Raw genomic sequence first — 20688 nt, 5'->3', positions numbered from 1 at the left:
TGTCCGATTAGTGTGACCTTTGCAAATTCTTTTCTAACACAACAATCAGCTAAGCTACGAAGAAGACTAGGAGAATTCGGAAGTCCTTAATTTCCACTAAGAATGCGAATGCAATATAATCGGCAATATTGCACGAAGTCAAGAGGAATTCATTAGTTCTCAATTTCGACTAAAAGTAAGAGTGAAATACAATCGGCAATATTGACAGAAAGTCAATAGGAATTCTGGGGTTTTTGATTTAATCTAAGAATATGAATGTAATATAATCGACAATACTCCATCCGTCTATACAAACCTTCGAGTATAAAATCTCCTGCGTATTTTCAAGATAATTTTAATATCAGTGAAGGGATGCTTTTTGATATAATCGTCAACTCGATGTACATAGCCACCCAAAAACATAATTATAACATTAGCTGAGTTTAATCATCCTCTTGCACTTCTCAGCAGTTCGACAAAGAGTCAATACATCCGAAAAATACATTTTCACTAACGACAAACCACTAGGTTTGTCGTGGACACTGAGTAAAGATACAAGCGGGCTCTAACCTTAGAAGTTGTTGTAAGAAGTAAATGGACTTCGAGGAAAGTAGATTTCTAATTTCGCACAAAGATATAAATGGTTTCTTTTGGATTGATTTCTAAAGTGTTTTTTCCTAGAAATAAAAAATTTCGAAGTTGCCAAAGGTTGTCTGTCCAAAATTTATGATCAAGTTCCAAAAATTTTTCTACGATTTAATTGAATATACGAATCGTTTACATCAAACAAGTTGCACAACAACACACAGTCAATGCTAAAATAAAAGCAAACAATTGCGCATGCAACATACCGCAAACTAAACACAACAACAAGCCAAATGTAAACAAACAAAAATACAAAAATAAAAACAAAAAAGAAAACTGAAATGTAAACATCAACTAAATATTGAGACGAAAAAAAAACTAAAAAAACACAAAAACGAATAAAAGAAAAAACAACAATTAAAAAAACACCCACCCTCCCTCTACACATTTAGGAAAATTATATTCATTACAAATAACAGTGTTCTTTAAACACCTTAAAGGGTTAAATGCAGCAACAGTATTGTTTTTACAACACATTTGCTGCATGAAGCAAATGTTGTACAACGAATAAAGGAACATGGTCAAACCAGCAACAATCAAACATTTGTGTTGGAGTTCGATGTTAAAGAACATCATAATGATGTTGTTAGAAAATTAAACAACAACAAAACAAACAACAAAGAAACAAAAACGAAGTTTTTCATGCTAAAACGATTGTTGGCCCAATACGAAACTGTCAGTCGAGTTACGAACGAGCAACGCGATGAACGTGTTATGTGCCAAGCGCGGAGAATTTTAAATAGAAAATATTTGAAAATTTTGTGAATTAAAAAAACAAAAATTGCACTTAAACTATAAAATTATTTAAAAAAAAAAACATAATTTTAAAAATTTGTTTAATATTTTCCCAAAAAAAAAAAACTTTTTTTTAAAAATCTACTCAAAACTCTTAATAGTGAAGTGCGTTAGAGAAATATAATTAATTTGTATGGCATATAAACTGTTAAAACTTTGCCCCCAAAAGGGCCTGAAAAGTGATTTGTTTTTGAACTGATGGCTGGATTTATCATTTGATCGATTTAGACTTTATTTACGTTTATAAAAGTGATTGGTCGTCGGTGTGTGTTTCGATAGCAGTGTGGACGCGGTAAAGTGTGCGTAAAATTATTATTTTTTTTTTGTGAATTTAAAGAAAACAAAACAAAAGCCGCTTCTTGCCGGTCGGTCTAAATGGATTCACTGATAGTTGTTTTGTTGGTATTTTTATATTTAAACGTCTGTGACTGTGAGTTAGTTTTACCGCATTGAAGTTTTTTGTTGTTGCTAAAATACAACAACATACCACCGAGTCCAATATAGTAGCCGATAAACGGATAAATGTGGCATTACACTACTACGACATTGATGTCGACATTCAAACTCACTTAAATACTGTTGGTTTGTATCGTCATCATATCTATACAACGTCAGAGACGTAGTCAATGACGACACTGACTACACTGAGTTTCAAGATCGTAACGTGTTCCCCCTGGCTGCACAAGTTCTTTATTTGCCTGGATATTGTTGTCTTGCTGCTGTTGTTGTGCGTCCATTGCTTACATGCCTGGATGTGTTCGTGTGTTGGTGTGTTTAAACGTTTTAGTCAAGTTAATGCGCGCATATTGTCGGCCTTTTGATCTTCAAAAAGGCTTTTTTCCCTGCTGTTGTGTTTAGTTGTTGTTGTTGATATTGTGGTTGTTATTCTCCGATCAAGACCAAAACATCAGGCTGAAAAAGAAAACTGAGCAAAAAAAAGTTAAACAACAACAACTGTGTGCAAATTGAGTATCTGTGAGTGCGTGTTATCTGTGTATGTGAGTTTTAATATCTATGTGTGTGTTCAGGAAAGTGATCATATTAGTTCGAACATTTGTCGGTTCGTTGGGTAACATTTTGCGAACAAGTGCCGCAAAAAAAAAAACAAAAACTATAATAAAAAACATAAACACAATCAAACCGACCGACAGACGGACAAGCAGACAAGGCGGTAAAATGTAATACAGCCAACTAAATAAAAGAAAGAAAGAAAGACCTTCTGCTGTAGTACCACCATCCATGTCCGTTTCATAGGAAAACTAAACAACTTGAAATAGTGTAGAAGAAAAGTGCAATATTTTTTGCCCGATTTATAAAAGAAATATACAAAGTATACAAAAAGAAAATCTTTGAAAAGCAATACAATCTAAATCCAAAGAGGCTTTTCTAAAGAAACAGGCCATCATCATCATCATCATCAGCAGCAACAATAATAATAAAATAAATGAAATATATAAAAAAACTGCACAACAAAAACAAGTTGAGGCAGATCATTAAAACCAGATAAAAAACAAACAAAAATCAGAAGCTAACAAAAATTGTGTCAAATTAATTAACTAGAAAGTATTAAAACAAAAAAGCCACCAAAAACCAAACAAAACAAATTAATTCAATTAAACAAGAATCAAGTTTTTTTCTAAATAATATAAATAAAAATCTCAAATATATTTAAATCTAATATAAGATACCAATTTTTTACAAAATCTAATAGAGTTTAAAATAAGTTTTTTTGCCCTATAATAAGTAGTAATAATTTAATTAAATATAAAATTAAAAAATAATAACCATTAAAATTAATCCTAAAACGAAAACGTGTACTTAAACAATTAACAATTTTGAAAATTAAAATAAAATAAAAAATATTCAAACTCTTTAACTTCCATAAAAATCCAAGAAATATAAACAAAATGCATTTATTGTGGATTATAACATTGGCCTCTATGGCCATTTGGCATTTGCAACTGATTAATTGTGATGATCTCTCCATGCACTCTCAAACACAAACCACCAATGGAGGCTTACCGAATATGGGTGTAGGCGTAGCCAGCCAAAGCTCTATCACCAATCCCTCTAATCCTTCTCTACACAATCAAAATCCCTCGGCCACAAATCTCAATCAATTAGCTGGTAATAGTTCACTTTTAAATACTCTTATGCAAACATCTGGCAATGTGGGTATGGTTGGTCTAAATGGTAATATTGGTGCCATGGGTGCTATTGGTGGCCTGGGTGCAGTAGGCAGTGGTTCGACTGGTTTAATGGGTCATTCTGCTGCTGGTGGCGCTACTCATGGTGTTGGTCAGAGTTCGGGTGTTCATCATCATGGTCATGCTTTGGCCGGTTTGGCTGGTTTGGGCATTATCGTGCCTGGTCATCGGGGCAGCAGTTCAGCGGATTCTGGCGGCCGTTATAATCCCCCTTATTTGGGTTCTAGCAACATGGATATGATGGGTGGCGGAAATGGTATGCAGCAAGGAGGTGTTGGCGCCGGTGGAGGTTCTCAATATTAGTAAGTACAAGCCAGAGATTTTTTTATCTAATACTTTGTAATACATCTTTAAATAAGAAAAGTGTAATTGAATAGTAAAAAGTTTTTGAAAGAAATGTTCTGATTTCCATTTCCGAAATATGAATTTCAACTTTTCATTTACGGTTTATAAGGTTTCAGACTTATAATTTGTAAAAACTTCATAGCAAAAATCTGATATTTTATTAAAATAATTGGAGAATTAAAGTTTCGAAAAACATTGTATGTGTTCAGTTTACAAAGTCGATATTCGAATCGAAGTATTTAAGTCAAATCCTTACCTTCTTTGCAATTGACAATATGTTTAATTGTGGAACAAATTCTGTTTCAAAGTGTTTCCAGCCTGTAGCCCCGAGAAATCTCAGGATTTTATTAATCTAAAACCCAGATATCTCATCAAGGTTAGAAGCGTTTTCTCTTAATAGCTAGAGCAGGGCATTCCCAGAGAAGAAGGTTCTTCCTTTTCCCTGTTTTTGCAACTGCAACAGTGTTCATTGAAGGGGAGTCCAAGCCGATTTGCATGTCTCCTGTTTTTACTGCTATCAACCACGATATATCTCGTCTGCTCCGGTTTATAAGGTGTCATGTGCGTTCTTCCTTTTCCCTGTTTTTGCAACTGCAACAGTGTTCATTGAAGGGGAGTCCAAGCCGATTTGCATGTCTCCTGTTTTTACTGCTATCAACCACGATATATCTCGTCTGCTCCGGTTTATAAGGTGTCATGTGCGTTTTTCATCGAAGTAGAGCCACAATAACTTGGCCCCTGATTATTCCACCTATTTTCAGCCTTCTGAAGAAAGAATCTGAAAATACTACTCTTGATTAAACCTAACGGAGTTGTTACTGAAACGACGTTGGACATATGAAGAGCAGATCCCATTCTGGCAAGAACATCTTCCTGTTCATGTCAACAATAGTCCCTATGCGCAGGGTCCCAAACAAGGGTAATTTGTCTGATTAATAGGGAAGTGGTAGTATAAGAATTTAGTGAGAGAAGTGCCTCTTGACTATCGACCAACAGGCTGACATTATCGCAAATATTTCAGCCTGAAAGACACTACAGTTGTTGGGAAGACGGTGAGATATACTTACCCCAGTTTCTTCACAGAAGACACCAGAACCGCAGTTCACTTTAGAACCATCTGAAAAGATTCTGGTGGTACATTTGCTCTGTAGGTTACCCCTATACCACTCGCTCCTGGAAGGAACTCTGATTTTGAAAACTCTATCAAAGTCCGTGTGTGGGGTAATATTGACGGATGGTTGGTTCAAGATTAGAGGTAATAGGCTTGAGAGAGAGACTGAGTGTAAATATACTATGAAGCCAGGGGCAAAGTACCATTGAATTGCAGATGGTAGTTCTTCGCATTGTTATTAGTTTTCTCACAATTTCGATTGTGGTGGTTCCAATTCCGTACTTTCCGATTTATCACATTTTAAACCATTTTTTAAACTCTTCTCCTTTGTGTTTTAAGAACGCAAATCTTTAATAATTCTTCAAGAATTACTTTCACAAAGTTTGCTATTTAAAATCTGAAAAATCATTTTATAAATAACGGAGAAATAAACAAAAAATATTTGTTTTTCTTGTTTTTTTTATAGACATAATTTGTCACACTTAACGGCTGAAATCAGGGATGGAAATAATTTATGTAAGAAATTAAGATTTTTGGGAAAAAATTTGCACGGATACTCTATGAACCCTAAACTTTTAAGTAATCTGAAACCGAATGCTATAACTCAAGAAATTTGAAAATTTGATAAAGAATCTCAATGACTGTAAATATTTGTAACGGTATTCACATTCTTTTAAAACTTAATTTTCAATTTAATAAATGTTTAAACAAAAGTTGTTTATTGACCATTAATGTGCATTTACTGCGCTTATAATGTTTATAAAACTCATTCTTTCTTTTTTTTTGCATTTTTGTACTTTGTAAAAAGAGTAACAGCATTTTTTTGACATTTGATTGACAGATTGTGTTGATGTTGTGTTTACAAAGTCATTTTTAAATTTCCAACAATCACGCTCTCATGATTTTTAAGAAAGAAGAAAAGTTTTCATGATTAATGGTAATTTGTTTGCATATTTCGAAATTTTAATTATAAGAATAAGAAATCAAGATCAAATTGATCAAAAAGTCTTGGAATCTATGAAAATCAACTTTCATCGAAAATAATGAAATTTACTAATTTTGTAAACAAATTAAAAAGTCAAAATAGGATTTCCAACCACAATGATATTGAAAATGTTTGAAACGGAAAAATATTTTCTCATTTAATAAACACTTAAGTTTTCCATTTGTGCAAATGACAAATTTGCGCAAATTTTTCATGATTCTTAAAGCTTTTCTGCATCTTAAAGCTTTAATAATTTAAAATATTTAAAATTTGTCCAAAATATAAACAATTGTCATCCCTTGCGAAATCAAGAAAAAAAATATTTATTACTTTCACCAAAAGTGACACACACAAAGACAAAGCGTTGTAACAAACAAAAAAAATAATAAATATTCTGTAATGCATTAATTTTGATGTAATAAAAAACAATATGAATATTTAACATTAATAAAACAAAACACACAGACACATACAAAATAGCAACAAATCCATCCCCCTTTCCCAAATTATTAGAATCTGTGACTACTGCAGCCTTACAAGCAGTTATCTATTGTCTCGAGGGGAGGAGGAGGAGAAGTTGAGGGGGCGGAAAATAAACGTTATAGTCTAACCAGAAAAATAGGAAAGTGGAGAGTAATAATTTATTTTCTTTGGGGAATTTTAACGTTTAATGCGTTTGTATGTTCGAACGTATGTACGTTTGGTTACACCGTCAATGTTGCAGTTTTATTACCATGATTATTCATAACAAAAAAACAACAACAACAAAACCAAAAGCTCTAGTTTTAAATCAACACTGCTGGCTGGCATCCACCCACACACATACACACGAAAAAGACACCGAAAGGAAAAACCACAAAATACAACAAAATGCGAAAATTTTTTATGATTATTATTGGTATGTTGTTGTTGTTGTTGTGGTTTAAGAAACAAACCAACAACCTAAAAGGGCGGGCGGTATGTAGTTGTATTTATTGTAAAAAAAATTTAATACGAAAAGTGCACATAATTTACATTTTACAATGACAACAACAGCAGCAACATTAAATTGTCGGCTATAAAAGTGAGTCGTCGTCATCAGCAGCAGCCATCATCGTCATTGTTGTACTCATCAGGTTGAATAATAACAACTGGCAGTCAGACAAACTGCAGGTACAATATTGTTTTATTTCTTTCTTTCCTCTTCCGTAAGTTGGAATTTGAATGTAAATGGATCATTTGTTGGATTTAGAACACAGAATCAAACTGAATAGAAAGAATATCCCTGTTTTGTAAATAAGACAACTAGTTGTACTAGACTTGTTGTTATACATAGTAGTTGTTGTCTTTGGTAAACAAAAATGTTTGTATGAGTTTTTTGTTGTTGTTGTAGTACCATCATCATCATCATTATTTGTCATTACATTGTTGCAACAAATCTTCTACACAGCTACAAAAAACATAAGCAAACAAACAACAAACCCAGTAACGCCACACACATTCAACAAACAAACTCATATACAATGTGAAAGAATGAATGAAATGCCACCCACTCTTTTTTTTATTGAACGCTGCTTTTTTCGATTTTTTCAGTTTTTTTTGTAAATAATTTTTTATTATCTGATGGATTAAATGACTGAAGAAAATAAATAAAACTAAACGCTTGCTAAAATACTTTTTTTCTGTTGAATACATCTTCTGCTTGTTGTTTTTTTTTACAATTGAGCTTGTAGACAAAACTGATTTGTGTAAAAAAGAATTTGCACAGTGGGTCTAGTATAAAATGAAGCTTTTAGAAAAGGTAAACTTAAAAGTTCATAGTTAGCTAGTTAATTTGAATGGAGGATGTATTTATATACACATGTCCATAAAATCTTTAGAAATTTACCTAGGCCTCTAACGGCCCTATTGTGCGCTCCTTTATTTGTGCCTCAGGAGGGAATCGTATCCAGTCTAGAACACTAACCACTTATGTGGCTATCGAAGGATACACCTTAAAAACTTCGGCAGAGGAGAATTAAAAATTCTCATTCAATTTCCTTTCTGTTGATATATAAATATAATGTTTTTTATTCCCCGCTAAATAAAAGAACCTAAAGATGTTCAAACTTTAAACACAGGCCTACAAATTTTTAACCCAAAGACCAAAGTATACTTTTCTAAAAGACTAAACTGAGCTAATTCTGTCTCCAACACATCTGGTTTTTGAGATATTGTGTCTTAAATTTGTTAAGAAACCCTATTTTTACTCCTATATTGGAGGTGTTATAACAACGAGAAGATACCTGTATTTGTAATTTTTGTTATGTCATTCGAAAGTCCAATTTCTCGTCTTCAACATAAAGGTAAAACCTCTATTATATCTGCTTTCGTTTTCGAGATATTTTAACTTTACTTAAAACCTCTATTTCGGATATCCTCTTCTGAAGTTATACGTGTTCCAAAAGGAGAATTCTGCAAAGTTTCACACAAATATTATTGGCTCGAAACAAAGTCTGGACTATAAGAAGGGTGTGATAAAGTGTCTCAAACACATCTTGTTAGATAGTTTTTAAGAGATATAGCAGCTAGAGGTGGTGCTTTCCCATGATGAAATTTTATGCTTTCATGTCTGTTCGCATATTCTTGCCGTTTTTCTGCCGATCGCTCATATATGGCACTGCTTAAGGTATAATAGATCATCAGAAAGGAAATTGAGTCTACATTTGAAAGTAATTGAAATGTAATGAGTTAAAAAATCAGCTTTTCACTGCTTCTTCATTAGCTTACTTACTTATTTAACACGGTGATTGATTACATTGCTGGCCAATACTTATCAAGCTCGCTTACAAATAACTACTCAAATAGGGAGTTAAAACATTTCTTAAAAATGTTCGTTCTGTGTGTGTGTAAAAAAGCAGTTCCTAGAACGACTAAACCCAAAATAAAGTTCTTACTCAGAGTGTACATACATATGTATATGTATGTATACTCAGATGAAATACTTGCTTAGAAGTCATGTAAGCAGTAAGTAGTAGTCATTGAAAATTAAGTGGTTGTGTAAAAACAAGTCATTACCAAGTTTTTACTGGATAGTTTTAATATCCAAAAATATGAAATTTAAAAAAATATCTTCAAACTTCTCTTTTCTTATATAAAATACTTTTATATTAAAGAAAAATTAACACAAACATTAATTAGACCATCTAATCAATTATTTACATAATATTTAAACAAATGAATGCATTTTTTTCTATTACTACATAATAACATATAGAATTACTTACATTTTCCTTTTGTCAACGATTTTTGACCTTTCCGACAACACACTCACTCTCTTTGTCACTTCGCACAAATGTAAAATACTCAACCAGTTACATATGTTTTTACACATTTTACACATTATGTCTCAGCAAATTACAAACTAATCACTGTTAATCAGCTTAAATACAAATTAGCAAAAGTTGCATTTTCATAAAAGAGAATATTTAAGTCAGTTTTTTTTTTACACACATAAAAAAGGTGTTGACATGACTAAGACGACAAGAAAAAGTATAAATAAAAACTCGGGGAACCAGAGGGTCAAAATAATCAAATACTTTTTTAAATAAATTAATATTCAAATTTAACTAAATTTAATTGAAATTTTTTTTTTAACAAATTTTATTTTGTCATTCCCCCTCAAAGAAAATTGTTTTTTTGTATAAAAAATTCTTGCCTTTTGAGTTTGTTTAAGTGTGTGTAGTAAAAGTATCTGTGATTTTATAAAATACCACAAAAAAGACATTGACTTGATTTAAATTGACACGCCTCAGACACATAAACTACTTTGGCGAATACAAAAGAAACGAAACTCTTTTCTTTTTTTTTGTATTTTTGCTTTCGAAGACATTGCACAGGAATATAAAAGAAGATTTTTGTATATTGATAACAAAACTATTAATGAAAATAATGTTGGTTTTTTTTTGGTTACTTTTTTGTTGTTGTTGCTTTCAAACATAAAAGCGTATGTACTTCTTTAGTTAGTTGTACTTGTGTTCTTAAAAGGGGAAAAATTTACATTTTTAGAGTATTACAAAAGATCTTTTAGAAAATTGTCTAGATAATAGAATTTAATTTATAGTTTCATATTATTATGTTAAGAAGATAATTTTAAAGGCACGAAGGTATCATAATTTGTAAAGAAATTTTGATTGGATTTTCAAATTATTACTCGAGTTGGCAGCAATACGGTAATTGAAACAACTAGGAAAAGTCTTTGGTATAAAAGTGACATAGCTTGCAAATATGTATGTATGTCTGGCAAAACTTTAACTTATCTTTCTACTTATGCATGAGTAAAGCACATATTCTTAACTAAATGAGAATTGTATGGCTTTCTTCTTTTTTAGTTGTTGTTTAGGTAAATTAAGGAAAAAACTTGTAAATTCATACTATAGACTAGACTAGGACAATAGACTAGATTATAGAGTAGACTATAGACTAGACTATAGACAAGACTACAAACTAGACTATAGAGGGACTATAGACAAGACTATAGACTAGACTATAGACAAGACTAGACTAGACTATAGACTAGACTATAGACTAGACTATAGACTAGACTATAGACGAGACTATAGGACTAGACTATAGACTAGACTATAGACTAGACTATAGACTAGACTATAGACTAGACTATAGACTAGACTATAGACTAGACTATAGACTAGACTATAGACTAGACTATAGACTAGACTAGACTATAGACTAGACTATAGACTAGACTATAGACTAGACTATAGACTAGACTAGACTAGACTAGACTAGACTAGACTAGACTAGACGACTATAGACTAGACTAGACTAGACTAGACTAGACTATAGACTAGACTAGACTAGACTAGACTATAGACTAGACTAGACTAGACTAGACTAGACTAGACTAGACTAGACTAGACTAGACTAGACTATAGACTAGACTATAGACTAGACTATAGACTAGACTATAGACTAGACTAGACTATAGACTAGACTATAGACTAGACTAGACTATAGACTAGACTAGACTATAGACTAGACTATAGACTAGACTATAGACTAGACTATAGACTAGACTATAGACTAGACTATAGACTATAGGCTAGACTATAGACTAGATTATAGACTAGACTATAGACTAGACTATAGACTAGACTATAGACTAGACTATAGACTAGACTATAGACTAGACTATAGACTAGACTATAGACTAGACTATAGACTAGACTATAGACTAGACTATAGACTAGACTAGACTAGACTATAGACTAGACTAGACTATAGACTAGACTATAGACTAGACTATAGACTAGACTATAGACTAGACTATAGACTAGACTATAGACTAGACTATAGACTAGACTATAGACTAGACTATAGACTAGACTATAGACTAGACTATAGACTAGACTATAGACTAGACTATAGACTAGACTATAGACTAGACTATAGACTAGACTATAGACTAGACTATAGACTAGACTATAGACTAGACTATAGACTAGACTATAGACTAGACTATAGACTAGACTATAGACTAGACTATAGACTAGACTAGACTATAGACTAGACTATAGACTAGATTATAGACTAGACTATAGACTAGACTATAGACTAGACTATAGACTAGACTATAGACTAGACTAGACTATAGACTAGACTAGACTATAGACTAGACTATAGACTAGACTATAGACTATACTATAGACTAGACTATAGACTAGACTATAGACTAGACTATAGACTAGACTATAGACTAGACTATAGACTAGACTATAGACTAGACTATAGACTAGACTATAGACTAGACTATAGACTAGACTATAGACTAGACTATAGACTAGACTATAGACTAGACTATAGACTAGACTATAGACTAGACTATAGACTAGACTATAGACTAGACTATAGACTAGACTATAGACTAGACTATAGACTAGACTATAGATTAGACTATAGACTAGACTATAGACTAGACTATAGACTAGACTATAGACTAGACTATAGACTAGACTATAGACTAGACTATAGACTAGACTATAGACTAGACTATAGACTAGACTATAGACTAGACTATAGACTAGACTATAGACTAAGACTATAGACTAGACTATAGACTAGACTATAGACTAGACTATAGACTAGACTATAGACTAGACTATAGACTAGACTATAGACTAGACTATAGACTAGACTATAGGACTAGCTATAGACTAGACTATAGACTAGACTATACTAGACTATAGACTAGACTATAGATTAGACTATAGACTAGACTAGACTAGACTATAGGCTATACTATAGACTAGACTATAGACTAGACTATAGACTAGACTATAGACTAGACTATAGACTAGACTATAGACTAGACTATAGACTAGACTATAGACTAGACTATAGACTAGACTATAGACTAGACTATAGACTAGACTATAGACTAGACTATAGACTAAACTATAGACTAAATTATAGACTAGACTATAGACTAAACTATAGACTAGACTATAGACTAAACTATAGACTAGACTATAGACTAAACTATAGACTAGACTAGTCTATAGACTAGACTAGACTATAGACTAGTCTATAGACTAGACTAGACTATAGACTAGTCTATAGGCTAGACTATAGAATAGACTATAGACTAGACTACAGACTAGACTATAGACTAGACTACAGACTAGACTACAGACTAGACTATAGACTAGGCTATAGACTAGGCTATAGTACTATAGACTAGACTATAGACTAGACTATAGACTAGACTAAAGACTTGACTCCATTTGAGTTAAATTTTAGAACATTTCTATATGGTTTGGAAGTGCCCCATGCTTAAGAATATTTTCCTTTTAATTCTTGCTTCATATGCTCTATATAAACCGATGTTATATGTTGAAATATTTCTTAAGTTTTATAAATAAAATACAATACCAGTAAGTCAATCTGATGAATATGTTAAATATTTGTTTATTTATCTTAAATTCTACTGGAATTTTATTTGCTTTGATTAATCATCATCATCATTATTACGATAATATTTGTAAAGAATTGTGCTTTTAAGCTGGAATTTTGCTTATTACGCAGAAAATACGATTATAAACAAACTAAACGATTGCCAGTGAGTCAAACAAACAGTAGTTAAAATAAATAATTTATTACAATTATATTGATGATATTAATAGCATTTTAATATTTCAATATTGTATTCGATAATGTTGGGAAACCGGATTTGATGCCTCTAATGCGGGTATCGGTAGAAAGTGTCAAATAAGCTTTTACTTTAGTTTTGTTTGTTTTCTTATGTGAAAGCTTACGTACGCGTGGGAGCAGTAAAGCTGTTATCTAGAGCAGATATCGGCAAAGGTCTCACTTGCCTTAACACTTACGATCTTTAACCAATCCAAGGACATGTCTATTGACTTATATGTATGGCTTGGTTTTTTCTCTAATCCATTGCCTATATCTATATATATTATTCAGAAACGATCTGGTTCGGTTTTAAAATAATCGGTTTCATAGCTGGGTTTAAAAATTTTGACTTGTTGTAATGAGAAGTCATGCAGTGTAAACGTTGCTTTCTTGTTTCATTTAACAATTTATTTTGAGCAAAAAATCTTTTTTGTGTCTACAGGTTCTTTTTGCACATACATATGTATTTGTGTAAAATTCTTTGGCATTTCAAAAATTTATTTAAATTACTAAAAGGCGAGTATGAATAAACTAAAAAAGTTTTCTTAAAAAAATTTCAATATTTTTTATATTCTTGTATTTTTTTTTTCAAATGATAAGATATTTAATAATTTTCTTTTCTTTTAAGTTTTATGCACATAAAGAAAATAACAAGAAAAAATAAACATTTCTCAAAGGAGAAAAAAGTCTAATAAAAATCACAACAATACACATTTACAAAGAAAAAATTAAAAAAAAAAAAATAACCAAGAAACAGAAACACATCTAATAAGAAGTTTTTTTGTTTTATTTTTGTAAAACTCAAATTTCACAATTTAGGATTTTTTTTTACTTTTTGTATATTTATTTTATAAAGAAACACAAGCAAGAATAAAATAAAAAACGAACTTCTGAATTAAAATGAAATGTTCAAGTACTTTGATAAAGAACAAAAAAAAAATTAAAACACAAATACGAAAATATATAATTTTTTCCTCTTTTTGGGAAGCTGATGATGATGAGTATTTTTTACTATTAAAGTTAGAAACTTTGGCTATAAATGTTAAGACAATAGACAAATACATACATACATACAGCCATCATGTACATATACATACATCCCCATAAGTACACAAAAACAGTCTGACTTTTTTGTTCGCCTTTAACTTAGGAATATAAAATTTAACGAGGTACCAAGAAGCATAAAGTTTTGTTGTTGTTGTTGTTAAATATCAGTATCAAGATATTAACATTAAACGGGGGAACGAACTAAGCTAAAAATAAATAAATAAAATAAGGAAGAAAGGAGCCAATCCTGAAGTTTAAGGATTCGCCCTGAAGATAGCTTTTTTTTATTAGAAAAAAATCAACAACAACAAGAAAAATTAAAATACTTGAATGAAAGAGTGTGTATGTTTGACTGTATGTACTTTTTAATAAATCAGTTGCTGCGTATCAATTACAATAGAAATTAGCTTTCTATTGAAATTTTAGATGTTTAGAATAGTAAAAGGTTTTTAAAAAAATGCAAAAAAAACATTCTTTCTTTCTTTTCATTTTATTTATTCACTCATTTATTGACGTTGTTTGTTTGTCTATGCAGAGCTTTTAAATAATTGATTTTTCTCTTTCTTATTATATTATTCTTTTGTTGTTAAAAGCTGCTTATGGGAATGAGAGTAAGAGGCTCAAATAAATAGTAACATGTACTTAAAAGTTATTAAGAAGTTTTAAAAGTTATTAAGAAGTTTTAAAGTCAATTAACCCATTAGGTAATAGTATATATGTTATGTTTTGTAACTATTTAAAGGTACTGATGCAAAAAGCTAATTTTAAAAGCTTTAAATTTTTAAAGCATATAGCAGGCATAGGCAGGGTGTAAAAAATTAGTTATATTTAACTGAATTTGTTTGCTTGAAACTAATTATTTTTGCATTTAAAGCCGTAATACCTTTGGACGTTCTTTTTGAAATGTCCCGATTTTAATTTGTCGAAACATTGTCAAGACAGCTGCATCCATCTACAATGTTTCCCAGAGAAGAACGTCTGGCGTTAGCAAAACTTTTATAAAAACAAATCAAAAATCAATTTAATTTAACGAGATTGGATGGGGTTTAAGGGGAGTTTAAAGTCTTGAACTCTTTTTTAGATTATAAATAATAAATTGAGTTTGTATACCATAATCGATTCGAAAAAAGAGACCGCTGTTGTGGGCTTCTTAAATGGAAATCTTTTTCGGAAGAAAAAACCTATATTGTACTCTATGAAAGTTCTTTGACATTAAAAAAACTCAAATTCCTGGAAGTAGTTCCCTAGAATTTTCCATTTAGTGTTCCTTATATGTATCTTCAGATCTTCAGATATTTGGGTCTACACCGTTGGCGCCATATGTATTTTAGTACTGTTACACATTCCGTTATTGCTAATGTGATTAGGTAGATGGTAGTGTACTTCTATTTCAGGGTTCTCAATATAGTACCCAATGCTCGTTTTGTCCCGCAGTTTAGAGCAACGGAATCCTACGGATATTTGATGTAATGTTCATTATATTCTATCTGGCATCAATGCCTTAAACATGTTCCATCAATGCGATCGGGGACGTCCGATCGCCTTCCAATGTGTCCAGTATATATTAATTAATGTAGGAACCAAAGCTCGTTTTGTCTCCCAGTTTAAATTCATACGTATTTCAGCGGCTTCCTTCAGGAATTTGTTCTAATGTTCCGCTTAACCATGATATTTTATCTGGCATCAGTGGGATGAAAATGTCCGACACATTATGTGCCTGATATGGGGGGACGTCCCATCGTCTTCTAATGTGTCCGATATACATACATTGATTACTGTCCTACAACCGCCAATGGTTAAATCCGCTAAAGTAGTTAGATTCTCTTAGGCCCATAGTCTCCTGTAATCAATCGCTTGATAGAACCAATACGATAGGGGACGTCCGATCGCCTTCCAATGTGTCGAGTAAACATTTATTAATGTACGACCCAAAGCTCGTTTTTTCCCCCAGTTTAAATTCATTCGTATTGCAGCGGATTCCTACAGGTATTTGCTCTACTGTTTCACTTAACTATGATATTCTATATCAGTGACTTAAAAAGTTCAGACAAATTATGTGCCTGATATGGGGGGACGTCCCATCGTCTTCTAATGTGTCCGATATATATTGATTACTATCCTACTATCGCCAATGGTGAAATCCGCTAAAGTAGATAGATTTTCTTAGACCCATAATCTCAATCTCCGGTAATCATGTAATCGCTAGATATTCTGCCGATCACGAATGCTGGATTTTAGTTCTTACGAAATAACTCCTTTCAAATCTGCCTTCAAAATATCGAAGACGATAATGACGATGTTGCAACATAATAATTTGATTAGTATGTATGAGTTGGTACAACATATCAGCAACATATACTACATAAATACGTTGTCTGTCAAACATGATTATTACATTATTTGTTTAATATTGTTGTAGTTGTTGTTATTTGTTTGTTGCTTTCTCGTCAAGCCTTATTCTATATTTTACTCCGTATTTGTGTTTTTTTGTTGTTCTGCCTAAACCATGACTACTATTAGGTTTACGAAAAACAACAACTTCATTCTCTAATTAAAACTAATGTTTTTGTTGCTAAAATGTATGTAGTTCTTGTTGTTGTTATTGCTATTGTTATTATGTATTTTCTATTTGTATTTTGAATTTGAAATTGAAACCAACCCCTTTTGTTTGTGAAGAGGTCGTTCGTTCGTTCGTTCGTTTGTCGTAGTTGTTTGCATGAACGTAACCCCCCTTCTTAAAGGGCAATTATTAAATTTTCATTACATCCCTTAATCAGCTTTTGAACAAAGTGATTTTGTTCTCATTACATTACACATGTATGTATGTATAAATGTTTGTTTGTATGTAGATGTGTTGTATGTGTTTGTATTATTTCTTCAACTGTTATTTTCTGGTATTCAAATACTTTGTTTGCTTAAACTTAATAATGGTTGTTAAATTGTAATCGAACCCTGAGTTTTTTTTTTTTTTTTTGTTTGTGAAACCAAGACAAATATTGATTTACAAAAAATACACACACACACACTCATAGACAAAATAATGTAATGCATAAAATTCAATTATTTTATTTACGTATTGTATGTGTTTGACAATCAAAAGGAGTTTGAACTTGAGCTGCTATAAAATATTAAGAAACAAAAGATTTCGTTATTGGGAATAGAAGGGAAATAAAATCTTTATGAATATTAATAGAGTCTTATGGGTAAAAACGATTCTTTATTATAATTATAAATTATGAGACAGTTAATGACTCGACTTTTTTTTAGTAAAGGTGACAGATTTTAACATATTTAAACAGTTAAAGAAAAGGTCGGATTGTGTTATTCTCAGGGAATTTATAAGAGGCTTAGATAGTAGGGTGGTTAGGGCAAAAAACGTTTTTGCTGAAATATTTAAATATCTAATGGTAAGAAAAAGAAATGATATTAAGTCAACCGAAAAAGTATTATCCATTCTTTAAGTTAAGCATATGTATCTTCATCGATATTCAAAGTTTGGTGAATGGTTAACAAGGAAAGTAAATTAAAGTATTAATAAATAGATTAAATCTTTAAGAAATTGAAAGAAATCAGAAATCGTTTGCAAAAATCTTAAGTTCTTAATGTTGCTCGGGACAAGGAAATAAACCTTAACCCTTTCAAAACCGAGGTCATACAAAACTTTTGGTTGTTTTAAATATTTTGTACTTTCTAAAGTTTTGCTTAAAATACAGTCAATATAGTATATAGACGATTTTTTATATCTTGAACGCATTTTGAAACCGGGGTAATATTTTAACTTTTAAATATTCGGAATTTGATGTAAAAATATAGAGATATTTGGTTCAAAAGATTTTAAAATAATATTACACAGTCTATAGGAAATTAATATTGACGGCTTAGCATATGGGCATTTCCACCGAAAAGTCTACTTTTGTTACATCACGTCACGCACCATTAACTGCCTATATCTAGGGAAAATATTTATATATATTTAAATTATTTATATTTTTATGTAGAGCTCTAATAGCTTTATACATAGGATAAAGTAAGGGCCAATCAAAAGTAATGGTCTTAAGATATTGTCAAATAATGTTCGTGACGTGATGTGACAAAAAATATACTTTTCGGTGGAAATGCCCATATATCGAGAAACTTAAACCCTTTAAAAACCGGGGTCAAATTTCAACATTTGAAAGAATTTTAATGAATAATAAAAAATTCCCAAATTATATTTATATTATATATACTATTGGATAGTAGGCCAGACACAAGTTTTCAGCGCTATCGGTCCAGAACTGCCGGACATAGAGAGGGTCAAATTGGACATTTTGGTCACACAGGGTTTTATTTCACATATTGGTCCCAGCAAAAGTTGTTCAAAAGTGTTCTGATAGCTATTTCTTAAATGTTTCCATTTTTTTTTTTAATTTTTGAAATTTTTTGTTAAACCCTGTTTCTGGCCTACTAATTAATAGTAGTAACCTTGGTGCATTTCATCAAAATCGGAAGACATCGACCCATATATGTATGTATATATGTATCTGTTTTTTTTATACCCACCATCAAAAAAGATGCGGGGTATATTGTTTTTATCATTCCGTAACAGATTGAAATATTCATCTAAGACCCATAAAAGTATATATATTTTGGATCCTTATTAAATTCTAAGACGATCCAGCCATGTCCGTCCGTCTGCCTGTCTGTTGATATCACGATAGAATCCAAATGGAAGCAGCTACCGGGTTGAAATTTTGCATAGACATTTCATGTTGATGCAGTTTGTTTTGTATTGAAAATGGGCAATATCGGTCCACGATTTCGCCTATCACCCATATAATGTCCCCTTCAGAAAATGACTTTAACGCTCATAACTGACTAAAAGAAGCATCTATAGCAATGAAATTCGACATAAACATATTTTATAGGAACCTTAATATCTTCGTAAAATTTTATAAGAATCGGTTCATAATTGACCCTACCCCCCATATAAAGTCCCCTTCAGAAAATGGCTTTAACGCTCATTACTAGCCTAAACTAAAATCGTTCTAGAAAATTTGACGAGGATCGGTCCATAATTGACCAAACCTCGGGTTCAACTCTTCTAACATAGACTGACGTTTCAAACTCTTAAAGATTTGCCGAGCTAACTGAGATAGTGGCGCAATCAGATGATAGTTTATAGAAGTTTAAAATTTGAAATAATTTTGTCATTAGGCCAATACTGAAGTTATTATTTAAAGCAAGCTAACTATTCGAACCATTACTGGATTTTCAAGAGATTTTCTATGTTAAGCCCTATAAAACCTATTCACTGTAAAAATTCGTTTTAAAACGAAACATTTTAACCAAGAGTTTTTTTATGTTTCAAAAAACAAGAATATCTTCTTTAAAAAAAATGTTAAACCCTTTAAACCATAAAAGAAGCGTACAAAATCACTTAGATAAAAGTCCATGATAATACAACAGCGTATCAAAATTCATTTTTTACTTAAACCTTATTTTTTTTAATGCACAACAAACTATTGTAATCTTTACGTATAACTTGTCTAAAAATAAACGAAAAAAACATTTTAAGTCAAGACAATTAGAGGTGTAAACTGTAATACAAACGTGACGAAAAAATTAAAAGTGCTAGTACATACAGAGACAAGGAATCAGTTAAGAAAACCGGTAGAATTCAAAAAACAAAAAATTTTTCAAAACAACATTCAAATGTTTTTTTTGTTGTACAAGTATTTTGTTACTTATTGAAATATAAATATGGATGGACGGATGGCTGGCTGGAATGACTATTTAAATGTAAGGTTGTTGCATTTTAAAAAGTCCCACCAATACTGGTATTCGTTTGCTTAGACAATTACCACATTTATTAGATTTGTAAAGATAAAGATAAAAAAACACACCCACAGTGTAAATGTATTTATTTGTTTATAGGTATGTGTGTATATCAAATTCTCATTTCAATATAAAAATTGCCTTTGATCTTGACGAAAATATAAAACTGCCGGTGTTAAATCCGATAATGATGCATCATCATCATCAGAAGCAGCATCAACAGCAGCAGCAATGTTTTCATCATCATCATCAATGAACAAACGACCGACCGACCGAACGGCTTGAGCAGACAGACATTCAAATAATAATTTCTTCCATGATTTAAAACGTTTTTTTTTTTCATTATTTCTGTTGGTTTTTTTATATTGATTTTAATTTTAATACAATTTTCAACTTTTATTTATACTCTCATACACATATAAACTTATAAAAGTGTAGCTGTGTGTGTGTGTTGGTTGGAAATGAATGGAAAAATAAGAAAAATCATAAAATTAACGAAGAAGAAACAAAAAATGCTTTCAATCATAAACACCATAATAAAATCTTAAAACAAATATGTTTTTTTTTTCTGTAATTTTCTTCTCATTTCT

General features: G+C 31.3%; 1 protein-coding gene across 1 annotated transcript in view; it reads left to right on the top strand.

Moving 5' to 3' along the window:
• The first annotated feature begins 3295 nt into the window (after positions 1-3295).
• LOC119605279 (protein Wnt-4) overlaps positions 3296-20688 on the top strand; it is a 59788-nt gene continuing 42395 nt past the window's right edge. Inside the window, exon 1 of the mRNA XM_037958305.1 lies at positions 3296-3928. Coding sequence (XP_037814233.1) covers positions 3327-3928 — 602 coding nt within the window. The 5' untranslated portion in view covers positions 3296-3326. The remainder of the gene's footprint in view (positions 3929-20688) is intronic.

Source organism: Lucilia sericata, unplaced genomic scaffold (assembly GCF_015586225.1).
Source record: "Lucilia sericata isolate MDLA Ls3-8-SP2 unplaced genomic scaffold, ASM1558622v1 Contig000470F_arrow, whole genome shotgun sequence".
NCBI lineage: Eukaryota > Metazoa > Arthropoda > Insecta > Diptera > Calliphoridae > Lucilia > Lucilia sericata.
This window is presented reverse-complemented; position numbering and strand designations above follow the sequence as displayed.